This window comes from Pseudophryne corroboree (assembly GCF_028390025.1).
Source record: "Pseudophryne corroboree isolate aPseCor3 chromosome 3 unlocalized genomic scaffold, aPseCor3.hap2 SUPER_3_unloc_60, whole genome shotgun sequence".
NCBI classification, from domain to species: domain Eukaryota; kingdom Metazoa; phylum Chordata; class Amphibia; order Anura; family Myobatrachidae; genus Pseudophryne; species Pseudophryne corroboree.
Genome location: NW_026967553.1, coordinates 643285 through 658880, shown reverse-complemented (window position 1 = coordinate 658880; position 15596 = coordinate 643285). Strand labels below are relative to the sequence as shown.

The 15596-nt window shown below is 49.0% G+C and overlaps 1 protein-coding gene across 1 annotated transcript in view; it reads left to right on the top strand.

The window, feature by feature from the left end:
- The window catches only part of LOC134984545 (oocyte zinc finger protein XlCOF22-like), a 33324-nt gene extending 17728 nt beyond the window's left edge, over positions 1-15596 (top strand). Inside the window, exons 6-7 of the mRNA XM_063950105.1 lie at positions 10463-10697; positions 14478-15596. Of these exons, the coding sequence (XP_063806175.1) occupies positions 10463-10697; positions 14478-15401 (1159 nt within the window). The 3' untranslated portion in view covers positions 15402-15596. The remainder of the gene's footprint in view (positions 1-10462; positions 10698-14477) is intronic.

The window sequence follows — 15596 nt, the reverse complement described above, 5'->3', positions numbered from 1 at the left end:
CACTCCCTTCAGGGTTGGTGGATCAAGGAGTCGTCTCTCCTCCTGATAAACATTCTGGAATTGCGGGCGGTGTTCAACTCATTGAACTTGGCCCTCATTTAATACAGAACAGACCTGTTCAAGTACAGTTGGACAACGCCACCACGGTGGCGTACATCAATCATCAAGGCGGCACTCAAAGCCACATGGCATTGAGGGAAGTATCACGGATTGTTCAGTGGGTGGAACGTCATCTGTCAGCCATATCGGCAGTGTTCATTCCGGGGGTCCTAAACTGGGAAGCGGACTTTCTCATTCGTCAGGACGTACATGCCAGAGAGTGGAGCCTCCATCCAGAAGTGTTTCAACTCCTTGTGGACAAGTGGGGCCTTCCAGATGTGGACCCGTATGCATCTGGACACAATCACAAGGTTCTGGTCTTCAGAGCAAGGACAAGGGATCCTCAAGCAGTGTTCGTGGACGCACTGGCAATTTCATGGAACTTTCGGCTGCCATACATGTTCCCTCCGGTGTCACTCCTGCCCAGAGTAATAAGGAAGTTCAAGAAAGAAGGAGGAATCCTGCTTCTGATCGCTCCAGCGTGGCCCAGATGGCATTGGTTCTCAGACCTTCAGGGTCTCTCGATAGAGAATCCCCTTCTACTTCCGCAGTGTCCAGATTTCCTCGTTCAGGGCCCCTGTGTATATTAGGATTTAGCCCGATTGGCTTTGACGGCGTGGCTCTTGAAGCTTCCGTCTTGAAGGCCAAAGGATTTTCTGAGGCGGTCATTCAAACCACGTTGAAGGCCCGGAAACCGACCTCTGCTCGGATTTACCATAGGGTCTGGAATTTTTACTTTGCTAGGTGTGCATCTAACAATTATGACGCTTACAAGTTTAGTACGGCCAAACTTTTGGCCCCTCTACAACAGGACCTGGACTTGGGCCTTCGTCTGGCCTCCATCAATGTTCATATTTCTGCCTTGTCGGTTTGGTTCCAGAGAAAAATTGCGACCTTACCTGATGTGCATGCGTTCACTCAGGGTGTGTTGCGGAATCAACCTCCTTATGTCCCGCCTGTGGCTCTTTGGGACCTGTCGGTGGCTCTGGAGGCGTTGCAAGGGTCTCTGTTTGAGCCTCTTGAATCTGCAGACCTTAAGTGGCTTTCCCTTAAGGTATTGTTTCTGCTGGCTATTGTCTCTGCTAGACAGGTGTCGGATTTGGGTGCCTTTATCTTGTAGGTTACCTTATCTGATTTTTCACCGTGATCGGGCGGTTCTTAGAACACGTCCCGGGTATTTACTGAAGGTGGTGTCCTCTTTCCACCTTAATCAGGAAATCATGGTTCCGGCCTTTGCCTCTCCTGACTTGTCTTCCAAAGAGAGGTCTTTGGATGTGGTATGGGCTCTCTGTATCTGTGTGAAGAGGACCGCTCCCATCAGGAAGTCGGATTCTCTCTTTGTTCTGTTTGTTTTTCACAAACGTGGCTGGCCAGCTCACAAGCAGACCCTGGCCAGATGGATTAGAATGGTGATTGCACATGCTTATGTACAGGCTGGCCTTCCAGCTCTTGCTACCATAAAGGACCTTTCTACTCGGTCGGTTGGACCTTCTTGGGTGGCCCGCCGTGGTGCAACCCTTGAACAATTGTGCAAGGCGGCTACATGGTCCTCAGTGAACACGTTCATAAGGTTCTATACCTTTGATACTTCCGCCTCCGAGGCCAGGATGCTTCCTTTGGACGCCGGGTTCTTGTGCCCGCTACAGTGCGTCCCCTCCCATAAGGAACTGCTTTAGGACATCCCCAATGTCATTCCCTGTGTACCCCGCAGCAGAAAACGAGATTTATGGTAAGAACTAGTTGTTAAATCTCTTTCTGCGAGGTACACTGGGCTCCACAAGGCACCCACCCTGATGCACTTAGCTTTTTTGGGTTGGTATGGCATTAGCCGCTGACACTTTCTCCTGTCATGAGAATGTGTTGTGTGTGTGTGTGTGGCTACTAACAGTTGTCTCTTTTCCTTGCTACTGCATTGGACTGGTTAACAAAAACTGAGCTCCTGTGCACGGAGGCGGGGTTATAGAGCAGGCGGCGCTATGCTTTCTGGGAAGAAGGTCAAAGATTTGAGCCTGTTGGTGCCTCGGATCAAGATCCTATTCTACACCCCAATGTAATTCCCTGTTGAGCCCAGTGTACCTCGCAGAAAGAGCTTTAACAATGGTAAGTTCTTACCATAAATCTCATTTGGAGTCGGGAGCCATTAGCCTCTATTATACTCCTGCTCTCCTCCTCATATCATGTCACTGTGTGTTACCAGCCTAGAGATCTGACCAGTCTCCTCCCCACACTCTGTTGTATCTCATACATCAGGAGCCATCAGCCCCTATTATACTCCTGCTCTCCCCCTCACATCATGTCACTGTGTGTTACCAGCCCAGAGATCTGACCAGTCTCCTCCCCACACTCTCTGGTGTATCTCATACATCAGGAGCCATCAGCCCCTATTATACTCCTGCTCTCCCCTCACATCATGTCACTGTGTGTTACCAGCCCAGAGATCTGACCAGTCTCCTCCCCACACTCTCTGGTGTATCTCATACATCAGGAGACATCATCCCTATTATACTCCTGCTCTCCCCTCACATCATGTCACTGTGTGTTTCCAGCCCAGAGATCTGACCAGTCTCCTCCCCACACTCTAGTGTATCTCGTACATCAGGAGACATCAGCCACCTATTATACTCCTGCTCTCCCCCTCACATCATGTCACTGTGTGTTACCAGCCCAGAGATCTGACCAGTCTCCTCCCCACACTCTCTGGTGTATCTCATACATCAGGAGACATCATCCCTATTATACTCCTGCTCTCCCCTCACATCATGTCACTGTGTGTTTCCAGCCCAGAGATCTGACCAGTCTCCTCCCCACACTCTAGTGTATCTCGTACATCAGGAGACATCAGCCACCTATTATACTCCTGCTCTCCCCTCACATCATGTCACTGTGTGTCACCAGCAGCCATACTGTGTGCTAGCAGTACCTCTGCCTATAGTATTACATGCCAGGTATTCAATGAGAGTGTCTCTATTAGCACATGCCAGTCTATATATAAACCACTCTCATACGTCCTAGAGGATGCTGGGGGGGTCATCATAAAACCATGGGGTATAGACGGGATCCGCAGGAGACATGGGCACTTTAAGACTTTGAAAGGGTGTGAACTGGCTCCTCCCTCTATGCCCCTCCTCCAGACCCCAGTTTTAGAATTGTGCCCAGTGAGACTGGACGCACTACAGGGAGCTCTACTGAGTTTCTCTGAAAAGACTTTGTGTTAGGTTATTTATGTTCAGGGAGGCTGCTGGCAACATTCTCCCTGCTTCGTGGGACTTGGGGGAGAGACGTATGACCCACTTCCAGTGAATTCAATGGCTCTGCTTCTGGCTACAGTACACCATTAGCTCCTGAGGGTCTGATCGCTGGGTACGCCTCGATCCTCACTCCCGCAGCTTGCCGTCACCCCTTTCAGAGCCAGAAGACAGGTGAGTAGCAGAAGAAAAGAAGACTTCAGCTTCACTGACGGCATTTTCTGAGGTACTGCGCAGCGGGCAGACGCTGCGCGCTGAGCTCCCACTCACAGCACTACAGGGTGCAGGGCGCGGGGGGGGGGGCACCCTGGGCAGCTAAAATCATCCTCATTATTCCACTGGCAAGTGGAGACATTAGTGCCACGGCACTGTCCTAACCCCCGCCAGTATAAATATCAGAAAATGCGAGACAGAAGCACGCCATTAAGGGGGCGGAGCTTCTTCCTCACAGCGCCATTTCTTCTCCGCAGGCTGCAGAGACGCTGGTCCTCCTCACACTGACAAGTACCAGGGGTACAAAACGGGGGGAGGCAGGTCAATTGGTGCAATATATATGTGACTGTAAAAGCGCTTTAGGTCTGAGGCAATTTCTTGGTGTTTTCACACCCGTTGATTTAGCGCTGGGTTGTGAGCCCTCTGCGTCTCTCTGACAGACTTTACTGTGGGTCTGTCCCCTATATGCCCAGTTTGCCTGTGGGTGTTTGGTGCACGTGTGTCGACATGTCTGAGGCTGAAGGCTCTTCCCAGGAGGAGGCTGTATTGGGGACACAGACTACTGCGGGGGTGACCCAGTCTGCACCGCCGACGCCGGATTGGGTAAATGTGTTGAACGCCTTGAATGCTAATGTGGCTCTTATTAGTAAGAGGCTGGATAAGTCTGAGTCTCAGACCCAGGCATGGAAGAAATCTGTAGAAGATATGTTATTGCAAAGTCGGGTCCCCTCAGGGTCACAAAAACGTACGTTGGCCCAGTTGGCAGACACTGATACCGACACACTCTGATTCCTGTGTCGACTATAGCGATTCCAGATTAGATCCAAAATTGGCAACTAGCATTCAATACATGATTGTGGCAGTTAAAGATGTATTACATATCACTGAGGACCCGGCTGTCTCTGATAAAAGGGCCTGTATGTATAAGGAAAGGAAACCTGAGGTGACGTTTCCTCCCTCTCATGAACTGAATACTCCATTTGAAAAGTCTGGGAAGGTCCTGACAAAAAGTTTCAGATTCCCAAAAGAATTACGGTAGCTTATCCATTTCCCTCGGCGGATAGGGAAAAGTGGGAGTCACCCCCCCCCCACTGTGGACAAGGCCTTGTCTAGGTTGACTAAAAAGGTGTCTCTCCCGTCACCTGACATGGCTTCCCTTAAGGATCCTGCGGATCGTAAACAAGAAACTACGTTAAAGTCCATTTATGCGACCACAGGTACGCTACTCAGACCTATCATTGCGTCTGCGTGGGTAAGTAGGGCTATTGAAAAGTGGGCAGACAACTTGTCTTCTGAAATAGATACCCTAGATAGGGATAGCATCCTCTTAACGCTGGGTTATATCAAGGACGCTGCAGCATACCTTAAGGAAGCTGCGAGAGATATTGGTCTATTGGGATCAAAGGCCAATGCCATGGCAGTCTCAGCTAGACGAGCGTTGTGTATTCACCAATGGAATGCTGATTCCAAGAAAAGTATGTAGTCTCTACCATATAAAGGTAAGGCCTTATTTGGTGACGGCCGTGATGATTTGGTATCTACAGCTACCGCAGGTAAGTCATCCTTTTTGCCTTATGTTCCTCCACAACAAAAGAAAACGCATCACTATCAGATGCAGTCCTTTCGGCCCAATAAATACAGAAAGGGCCGAGGTTCTTCCTTCCTTGCTGCTAGAGGAAGGGGAAGAGGTAAACGATCACCAGCCTTGTTAGGCTCCCAGGAGCAGAAGTCCTCCCAGGCTTCTGCCAATTCCACCGCATGACGTTGGGGCTCCTATGCGGTGGAATTGGCATGTCTCGAACTCTTCAGTCAGTTTTGGGTTCGTTCGGACCTAGACCCATGGGTTTTACAAATAGTATCCCAAGGGTACAAGCTGGAGTTTTAAGATGTTTCCCTTCGCCGTTTTTTCAAATCGGCCTTACCAGCTTCTCTTCCGGACAGGGTGGTAGTTTGCGACGCAATACAAAAGTTGTGTCAAAATCAAGTTATCGTCATGGTTCCCCAGTCACAACAGGGAGAAGGTGTTTATTCGAGCCTGTTTGTGGTCCCGAAGCCGGACGGCTCGGTCAGACCAATCCTAAACCTGAAATCCCTAAATTTCTACCTAAAGAAATTCGAATTCAAGATGGAGTCTCTCGGAGCAGTGATCTCCAGTCTGGATGAAGGGGATTTTATGATGTCGGTGGACATAAAGGATGCCTACTTACATGTTCCCATTTATCCTCCACATCAGGCTTACCTGAGGTTTGCAATTCAGGATTGTCATTACCAATTTCAAACGTTGCCGTTTGGTCTGTCCACGGCTCCAAGGATTTTCACCAAAGTGATGGCGGAGATGATGGTTCTCCTTCGCAAGCAATGACCCATACTTGGACGATCTCCTGATAAAGGCGAGATCCAGGGACCAGTTGGTGCAAAACGTTGCACTCTCCCTGACGGTTCTTCAGCAACATGGTTGGCCCCTAAACTTGCCAAAATCACAGTTGATTCCGACGACGCGGTTGTCGTTTTTGGAATGATATTGGACACAGAACTACAGAGAGTCTTTCTTCCAGTGGACAAGGCTCTGGAACTTCAGAGTCTGGGCAAACAAATTCTGAAACCAGCAAGAGTGTCAATCCATCAATGCATTTGGTTGCTGGGGAAGATGGTTGTGGCCTACGAGGCCATTCAGTTTGGCAGGTTCCATGCCAGAGTGTTCCAGTGGGACCTGTTGGACAAGTGTTCCGGGTCCCACCTACACATACACCGGAGGATAATCCTGTCTTCCAAGACCAGGGTATCAATCCTGTGATGGCTGCACAGCTCTCACCTCATAGAGGGGCGCAGGTTCGGGATACAGGACTGGATCCTGCTGACCACGGATGCAATCCTCCGAGGCTGGGGGGGCAGTCACAATGGGAGAAAACTTCCAAGGAAGATGGTCAAGTCAGGAAACTTGTTTCCACATAAATGTTCTGGAGTTGAGGGCCATTTACAACGGCCTTCTGCAAGCGGAACATCTTCGAGATCTGCCTGTACTGATCCAGTCGGACAATGTAACAGCAGTAGCGTACATAAACCATCAGGGCGGAACGAAAATCAGAGCGGCAATGGCAGAAGCCACAAGGATTTTCCGCTGGGCGGAAAAGCATACAAGCCCTCTGTCAGCGATCTTCAGTCCAGCAGTGGACAACTGGGAAGCAGACTTCCTCAGCAGACACGATCTCCAACCAGGAGAGTGGGGCCTCCACCAGGAAGTCTTCGCAGAGGTGACAAGTCGTTGGGGAGTTCCTCAAGTAGACATGAGGGCATCTTGTCTCAACAAGAAGCTTCAGAGATATTGTTTCAGGTCAAGGGACCCTCAAGCAATTGCAGTGGATGCACTGGTGACACCATGGGTGTTTCAGTCGGTGTATGTATTACCTCCACTTCCTCTCATTCCAAAGGTTCTAAAGATCATAAGAAGAACAAAGATCCGGGCGATCCTCATTGTCCCAGATTGGCCAAGGAGGGCTTGATATCCAGATCTTCAGGAATTACTCATAGGAGATCCCTGGCCTCTTCCTCTGCGCGAGGACCTGTTACAACAGGGGCCGTGCGTGTATCAGGACTTACCACAGCTACGTTTGACGGCATGGCGGTTGTGCGCAAAATCATAGATCGTAAGTGTATTCCCAGTGAAGTCATTCCCACAATTATTCAGGCCAGAAAAGGGGTAACGTCTAAACATTACCACCGTATTTGGAAAAAATATGTTTCTTGGTGTGAATCCAAGGGGGCTCCTACGGAAGAGTTTCGGCTAGGATGTTTTCTCCATTTTCTACAAGCAGGTGTGGATGCGGGCCTAAAATTGGGCTCAATTAAGGTACAGATTTCGACCTTATTGGTTTTCTTTCAGAAACAATTGGCCTCCCTTCCAGAAGGTCAGACTTTCGTGAAAGGCGTGTTGCACATCCAACCTTCATTTGTGCCTCCAGTTGCACCATGGGATCTTAATGTGGTCTTGCAGTTCCTTCAATCACATTGGTTTGAACCTTTACGGACGATGGAGTTGAAATTCCTCACCTGGAAAGTGGTCATCGCTGTTGGCCTTGGCATCTGCAAGGCGGGTGTCTGAGTTAGCGGCCTTGTCTCACAAGAGCCCTTATTTGATCTTCCATGAAGATAGAGCTGAATTGAAGACACCTCAACAATTTCTACCGAAGGTGGTTTCCTCTTTCCACATGAAACAACCTATTGTGGTGCCTGTGGCTACTGACGCCTTCGCTGAGTCAAAATCTCTGGATGTGGTTAGAGCTTTGAAGATTTATGTCTCCAGAACGGCTCAGATTAGGAAAACAGAGGCTCTGTTTGTCCTGTATGCTCCCAGCATGATTGGGTGTCCTGCTTCCAAGCAGATCATTGCACGCTGGATCTGTAACACGATTCAGCATGCTCAGTCCACTGCTGGATTGCCGTTACCGAAATCTGTGAAGGCCCATTCTACTAGAAAAATGGGCTCATCCTGGGCGGCTGCCCGGGGGGTCTCGGCATTGCAACTTTCCCGAGCAGCTACTTGGTTGGGGTCAAACACATTAGCAAAGTTCTACAGTTTGACACCTCGGCCAATGAAGACCTTAAGTTTGGTCAGTCGGTGCTGCAGAGTCATCCGCACTCTCCCTTCCGTTCTAGAGCTTTGGTATAACCCTGTGGTTCTATGATGACCCCAGCATCCTCTAGGACGTATGAGAAAATAGGATTTTAATACCTACTGGTAAATCCTTTTCTCTTAGTCCGTAGAGGATGCTGGGCGCCCGTCCCAGTGCGTACTGTATCTGCAGTTATTAGTTGTGGTTACACACACGTTGTGTTACGTTATTGTCAGCATGTTGCTGCAATTGTTCATGCCGTTGGCTTGTGTTCTGTTGAATGCCACGTTCTGCGGCATTCTTGAGGTATGAGCTGGTAAGAATCTCACCTTAGTTTAACAATAATTCCTTTCCTCGAAATGTCCGTCTCCCTGGGCACAGTTCCTATAACTGGAGTCTGGAGGAGGGGCTAAGAGGGAGGAGCCAGTTCACACCCTTTCAAAGTCTTGAAGTGCCCATGTCTCCTGCGGATCCCGTCTATACCCCATGGTTTTATGATGACCCCAGCATCCTCTACGGACTAAGAGAAAAGGATTTACCGGTAGGTATTAAAATCCTATTTTCTCTAACATCTACAAGGGATATTGGGGACTTTGTACGATGGGGTATAGAGGGGGTCCAAAGGAGCCGGTGTACTTTAGATTTCTTCCACTGGGTGTGCTTTCTTCCTCCCCTCTATGCCCCCTCCTGCAGCCAGTTTAGAACAGTGTGCCCTCAGGAGAGGATGCCACTCTGGAGCTCCAGAGAATTTTTCCTCCGTTTATTTTAAACGTTGTTATTGTCGGTATGCTGTTTGGGCAACAGTATAACAGTATACCTGCACTGAGGGAGTTGGGGGGGTGGGGGCGGTTACCGGTCTCTTCAGGCGTCAGAGCCGCTTCCCCGCTGCAGCACCACCGTCCTGAGAGGTTGTTGGTACCGCTGGGCATTGTGCATTAGCAAACGCAATCGCAGCACGCCGCACACCCCCTAACAATGCCGGGAGGTGAGAAGAGTGGTGAGTACAAACCGGGGGCCCCGCTAGGGGGGTCCCCCGGCTCTTGCTGCAGCGCGATCACAGGAGCGGCATACGGACGCTCTACGGAGGGATCCGCTATAGCCCCCTGTGTACACTGGCAGCGGTGGTGGAAACAGGCATTCATGTTACGTTTTACACCTGTTAGGAGACATTTGCCAGTATAAATGTATAGCTCTGCCGCCATTACAAGGGGGCGGAGCTTCCTTAGAGCGAGACCAGTGGCGTTTTTGCGCCTTCCTCTGCTTACAGCTGCAGCAGCAAGTACACACAGCCCCTCCAGACACTCAGGATACACAGGAAACTGGTACAGGGGTGTAAATAAGGGGGAGAGACGCTATTATACACACTATAGTGTCCTGAAAAGGCTGTGGGTAAGGGTGGTTAGGGTTAGGCTGTGGGTAAGGGTGGTTAGGGTGGTTAGGGTTAGGCTGTGGGTAAGGGGGGTTAGGGTTAGGCTGTGGGTAAGGGTGGTTAGGGTTAGGCTGTGGGTAAGGGGGGTTAGGATTAGGCACTGCTGGGGGGAGGTTAGGTTGTGGGTAAGGGAGGTTAGGGTTAGGCTGTGGGTAAGGGAGGTTAGGGTTAGGCTGTGAGTGGGAGGGTTAGGTGTCGGCAGTGCTGGGGGGAGATTAGGGTTAGGCTGTGGGTAAGGGGGGTTAGGTTTAGGCACTGCTGGGGGGAGGTTATGGTTAGGCTGTGAGTGGGAGGGTTAGGTGTCGGCAGTGCTGGGGGGAGATTAGGGTTAGGCTGTGGGTAAGGGGGGTTAGGTTTAAGCACTGCTGGGGGGAGGTTAGGGTTAGGCTGTGGGTAAGGGGAGTTAGGTTTAGGCACTGCTGGGGGGAGGTTAGGGTTAGGCTGTGGGTAAGGGGGGGGTTAGGCACTGCTGGGGGGAGGTTAGGGTTAGGCTGTGGGTAGGGGGGGGTTAGGCACTGCTGGGGGGAGGTTAGGGTTAGGCTGTGGGTAAGAGGGGTTAGGTTTAGGCACTGCTGGGGGAGGTTAGGGTTAGGCTTGGGGGTAAGGGGGGTTAGGTTTAGGCTGTGGGTAAGGGGGGGTTAGGCACCACCCAAGTTCAGCCACCCGCTCTTAGGCTACTTACCCTACCCCACACCACTTGCGCTGTCACCGGCGCTCACCTCCCGCCCGCAGCACAGCGTAGAGCAGCCGTAGAGCCGTCTTCATTCTCTGCCCGGCCCCCGTGTGAATCCGCGGCTGCATGTGACCAGGAAGGGGAGGCACCGCCAGAGGACTGGTAGTGGTAATGCTCCACCTCCTCTTTACAGGCAGGAAGAGCAGTCATTTGAGAGCCAGGAATTGGCTGCAGCGGAGCGCGTCCTCGGGGACCCACACGTTTTTGAAGAGGCTGTGATCCACAGGTGGAACGCACGCTGCTGTAGCTGGAACGCACCCACTTCCGCCAATGCGTGTCATTTCCTGTCAGCTGGTCCCGCTGTGGAAAGCACAAGGCGGAAGTGGTGTAGACGTGACCCGCACAATGCAGACATGATAATCATGCAGGTTGGGACATATATACCCACACAGCGATATTTACATTTTACACCCACACTGGGAGCCATATTTAGATATTTTACTTTAAGACCATATAATATACTAATTTAACCAGAAACCGCTTTAGGGTGGTCATTCCGAGTTGGTCGCTCGCTAGCAGTTCTTAGCAGCCGTGCAACGCTATGCCGCCTCCCACTGAGAGTGTATTTTATCTTTGCAGAAGTGCGAACGAAGGGATCGCGGAGCGGCTACAAAGTTGTTTTTTTTGTGCAGTTTTAGAGTAGCTCAAAACCTACTCAGCGCTTGCGATCACTTCAGACTGTTCAGTTCCAATTTTGACGTCACAAACACGCCCTGCGTTTGCCTAGCCACGCCTGCGTTTTTCCTGGCACGCCTGCGTTTTTTCAAACACTCCCTGAATACGGTCAGTTGACACCCAAAAACGCCCTCTTCCTGTCTATCACTCTGCGGCCAGCAGTGCGACCTAAAAGCTTCGCTAGACCCTATTTGAAACGACATCGTTCGTTGTAATAGTACGTCACGCGTTCGCATTGCGCCGCATACGTATGCGCACAACTGCCTTTTTTTTCTCCTCATTGCTGCACAGTGAACGAATGCAGCTAGCGAACAACTCGGAATGACCACCTATATGTAGTAAATCATGTTGGGAAGGCTGAACTGGCATAAGCAGCTCCACACTGCCACTCAAACATAAGGTGTAAAATATACATAAAAACATAAATTAATAAACAAGAGAAACACAACATACAAATACAAACATATACAACTATGCGAAAAAATATATACGCATAGGGCTGGAACAATGGGTGTACCATGGAAGATGACCCCAACAGACTCGAATCCCCGAACCAGAAAAAAAATCACAAAAAAATATTTAAAGGATTCTGTTCATTTAGTCACTTTGGTGCTAGTGCTCCAAGAAAATGAATCCAATAGGCTTCAGGCTCAGTGTATTTAAGCAACAATGTGTATAGTGTATTTGAATTGTATTTAAAGTGAAATGCACTTGGTTGTGTGTCCCAGGAGGGGGGAATCCATTACTGTGCAGGCTGTTGGATTCCCTCAGTACTTTTCCCCCAAAATGGAATAACTTCCTCTCTAGCCTCCTACATGGAAGTATCATAGGGTGAGAGAGAAGCAGCTCAGCTTTAAAGCAAACTGAGTGGTTTTCTGGAGCTCCATAGGGATCACCCTTCGTTGGCAGGAAACCCTGACCGGGGCTCTAGGCTGCCCATCTCTGGAGCCCAAGTTTAGGCTGGAGATGGTGAGCTGGGTACCCGGGCAGATTCATGGAAGTAGTTTAGATGGGAAAACTTCCCCCAGCCTAGACTGAGCGTCACCAGGGCGGATACTAACCCTCCAGGATGGGACGGTCAAAGGAGAGTGACTACTCCCCACCGTCGATAGAGGATAATGATAGCTGTGCATGTGGCCAAGGCATTCACATCACATGGGTAAACAATGATTGGTTGAGAACAGCATGGTGGACTTACCCCCTGTGGTATGTGTATTGGAGTAAGATAAAAAGAGGAGGCCTGTGAGCCTCCAGAGGTATTATACCATTTTCACTCTGCTGTAAACCTCTTGCTGTATTGCTGTTGTCCCTAGCAATAGGGAAGAGTCTCTTTTAAGACTGGGTGAATAAACATCTTCCTCAAGATGACAGCTTCATCCTGTAACCTGCAGTGCTATGCCAAACATAGTTCCATTTTCCGGCTGTCCAGGGTGCATTCAGCGCAGTGGGTGGTTACTGACAGTAAGTAGGAATCCCCATAATTGGCCAGATCCCGTGTGACCTAAACATACATTCTGGGGCGGGGGCGCAAGGCAGGGTGAGGGCTTTCGTACATGTGGCATAGCAGTGGGATAATCCTAGGTGGCTTTTCGGTCACCTGATTGGAGAAGCCAAGTTAATAGAGGAGTAACTGCAGTGCAGGAGTACGCACAAGATGGCAGACTTCAGCGGAATGTCTAAGGACGATTGGTAGATCGTGTATCAGGAGATGGGTGTGGATATCCCTTTCAACGAGTCCAGAAGTGTCATGAGGGCGGCACTTGTGAGCTTGGAGGAGTCCTGCGAGGCGGCGGTAAAGAGTGCTAAGGGCGTTGGCATCGAAGATGGCGGCCTACCAGTGGACCTTCGTACTGAACCGGTGAGACCCACAAGCCCCACCCTCTCTACTAGCAGCAGCCATGTCTCATACCTAGCAGGACTGGAGGTCCAACGTCCTGGGAATGGGGGGGAGGCGACATGGATACCTTAGCAGATCGGCTAGTGGAATTCGGAGAAAGGGCAACGGAGCAAGAGTGCTCATCACCTCACTTTCCAATATCACTGCCGGGCTCCGGTGACTGTGCGCAGCCCGTTCTGTCCCCAGCAGTAGTGGAAGAGCCAGTGCTCCCACCTGAGGCAAAAGCACCTCCAAGTCAGGTCTCCGGAGCATGCAGGAAAGACTGGGCACACTTAGCCCCAGAATACAGCCCGTGGCTTCAGCTGCGTCACTAGGCTGCAGCAGTGAACGGTGCCCGGAGTGAGCGGCTTTAGGGCAGTAGGAGACTCAATAGATTGGGTCTTGGTCCCAGCAGCGGCACAGAGCTATCAGGTAGGGTAGATAAGAAAATCACTTAGTAATGAGAGCTCCAGAAAGCACGTCTGGATGGACCATGCCCCTCTTATTTATTATTTTATATACTAACAGGGGTGACAGGTGTGGTATATCCCTGCAAAGGCGGATCCAGTCTCTCTCATTAAACTCTGCTGTCTACCCTGCACTCTGACTCGGATGTTCACTGCTGCCAGTAGCACATGTATGAGAAGCAGAAGTATGGCGGCAGCTGTATAGATTCTGATATGTAATTCTCTGTATCATACTTACTGTACACACATCATCCTTATTACTATTGTGAATATAGAGGTAAGACACTGATGATGGGGGTGTAAGAGTGGATGTTAACCTAGCAGATGATGATGACGATTGCAGTGTATTATATGGTGTATTGCATGTAAAATACCTTGTTCCACACCTACTCTGCTGTAGCAATATACCTTATATAAGGGTGAGTAACACATGTACAGGCTTACCAGCGTATGAGCACACGCTTAAAGGAATGCTACCTCACCAATGCTTCCAGGAGTAACGTTAGGAGACATTATTATAAAGCCTTCATTAAAAGATATTTTATTATACACACACATTTACAATTAAGTGTCCCAGACAGTCGTCTTCTATTGTTTACAGTATTAATATTGTTACAGAAAATTTCACATTTCCACAATGTATTTTATTTCCAGCAGATGGACACACAAGCAGGAATATCTCAGAAGGACATCTAATGTTATCCCCGGATTGTGACATAAAAGATAATGACAGTAGACAGGATTCTCCAGGAGATAACCCCATTTCCCCAATTATACATCCAGCTCTATCAGCTGATCCCTCTGATCCTGGGAAATGTTCTCCTGATCACTCTAATGTTGGAGCATCTGTTACAGCTCTGAGAGATACAGTGTTTCCCTGTTCTATAGATGCCAAATGTTTTACACAGAACACAAAGCTTATTACCCATCAGCCAGCTAAGGCAGGTGAGAAGCCATTTCCATGTTCTGAGTGTGGAAAATGTTTTGCATACAAATCAGCTCTTGTTACACATCAGAGAAGACACACAGGTGAGAAGCCATTTTCGTGCTCTGAGTGCGGGAAATGTTTTACCCGGAAATCACAACTTGTTACACATGAGAGAAGTCACACAGGTAAAAATCTATTTCCATGTTCTGAGTGTGGGAAATGTTTTGTATGGAAATCACAACTTGTTATACATCAGCGAAGTCACACAGGTGAGAAGCCATTTCTATGTCCTGAGTGTGGGAAATGTTTTGCACAGAAATCAGATCTTGTTAGTCATAACCGAAGTCACACAGGTGAGAAGCCAATTTCTTGCTCTGAGTGTGGGAAATGTTTTACCCGGCAATCACAACTTGTTAGACATCAGCGAAGTCACACAGGTGAGAGGCCATTTCCATGTCCTGAGTGTGGGAAATGTTTTACACGGAAATCACAACTTGTTATACATCAGAGAAGTCACACAGGTGAGAAGCCATTTCCATGTTCTGAGTGTTGGAAATGTTTTGCACACAAATCAGATCTTGTTTTTCATCAGAGAAATCACACAGGTGAGAAGCCATTTTCTTGCTCTGAGTGCGCGAAATGTTATACTCAGAAATCACAACTTGTTAGACATCAGAGAAGTCACACAGGTGAGAATCCAATTACTTGCTCTGAGTGTGGGAAAAGTTTTACACGGAAATCACAACTTGTTAAACATCAGAGAAGTCACACAGGTGAGAAGCCGTTTCCATGTTCTGAGTGTGGGAAATGTTTTGCACATGAATCATATCTTATTAAACATCAGAGAAGTCACACAGGTGAGAAGCCATTTTCTTGCTCTGAGTGTGGGAAATGTTTTACACAAAAATCACATCTTGTTAGACATCAGCGAAGTCACACAGGTGAGAATCCATTTCCATGCTTTGAGTGTGGGAAAGGTTTTGCAGACAAATCAGCTCTTGTTATACATCACAGAAATCACACAGGTGAGAAGCCATTTCCATGTGCTGAGTGTGGGAAATGTTTTACACAGAAATCACAACTTGTTACACACCAGAGAAGACATACAGGTGAGAAGCCATTTTAATCTTCTGGAGTATACTTATCATTGCCATGCGATGTTCTTCAAGGTTCTTATCCTACCTCCTGTGCTTTTTTCAATATACATGCTACCACTGGGTATAATAATCAGATGTCATGCCATCATCTACCACTGCTATGCAGATCTGTCTTTTGCTCCGCGTACTGAAAACCCAGTACCAATCCTAAATGTCTAGCTGAG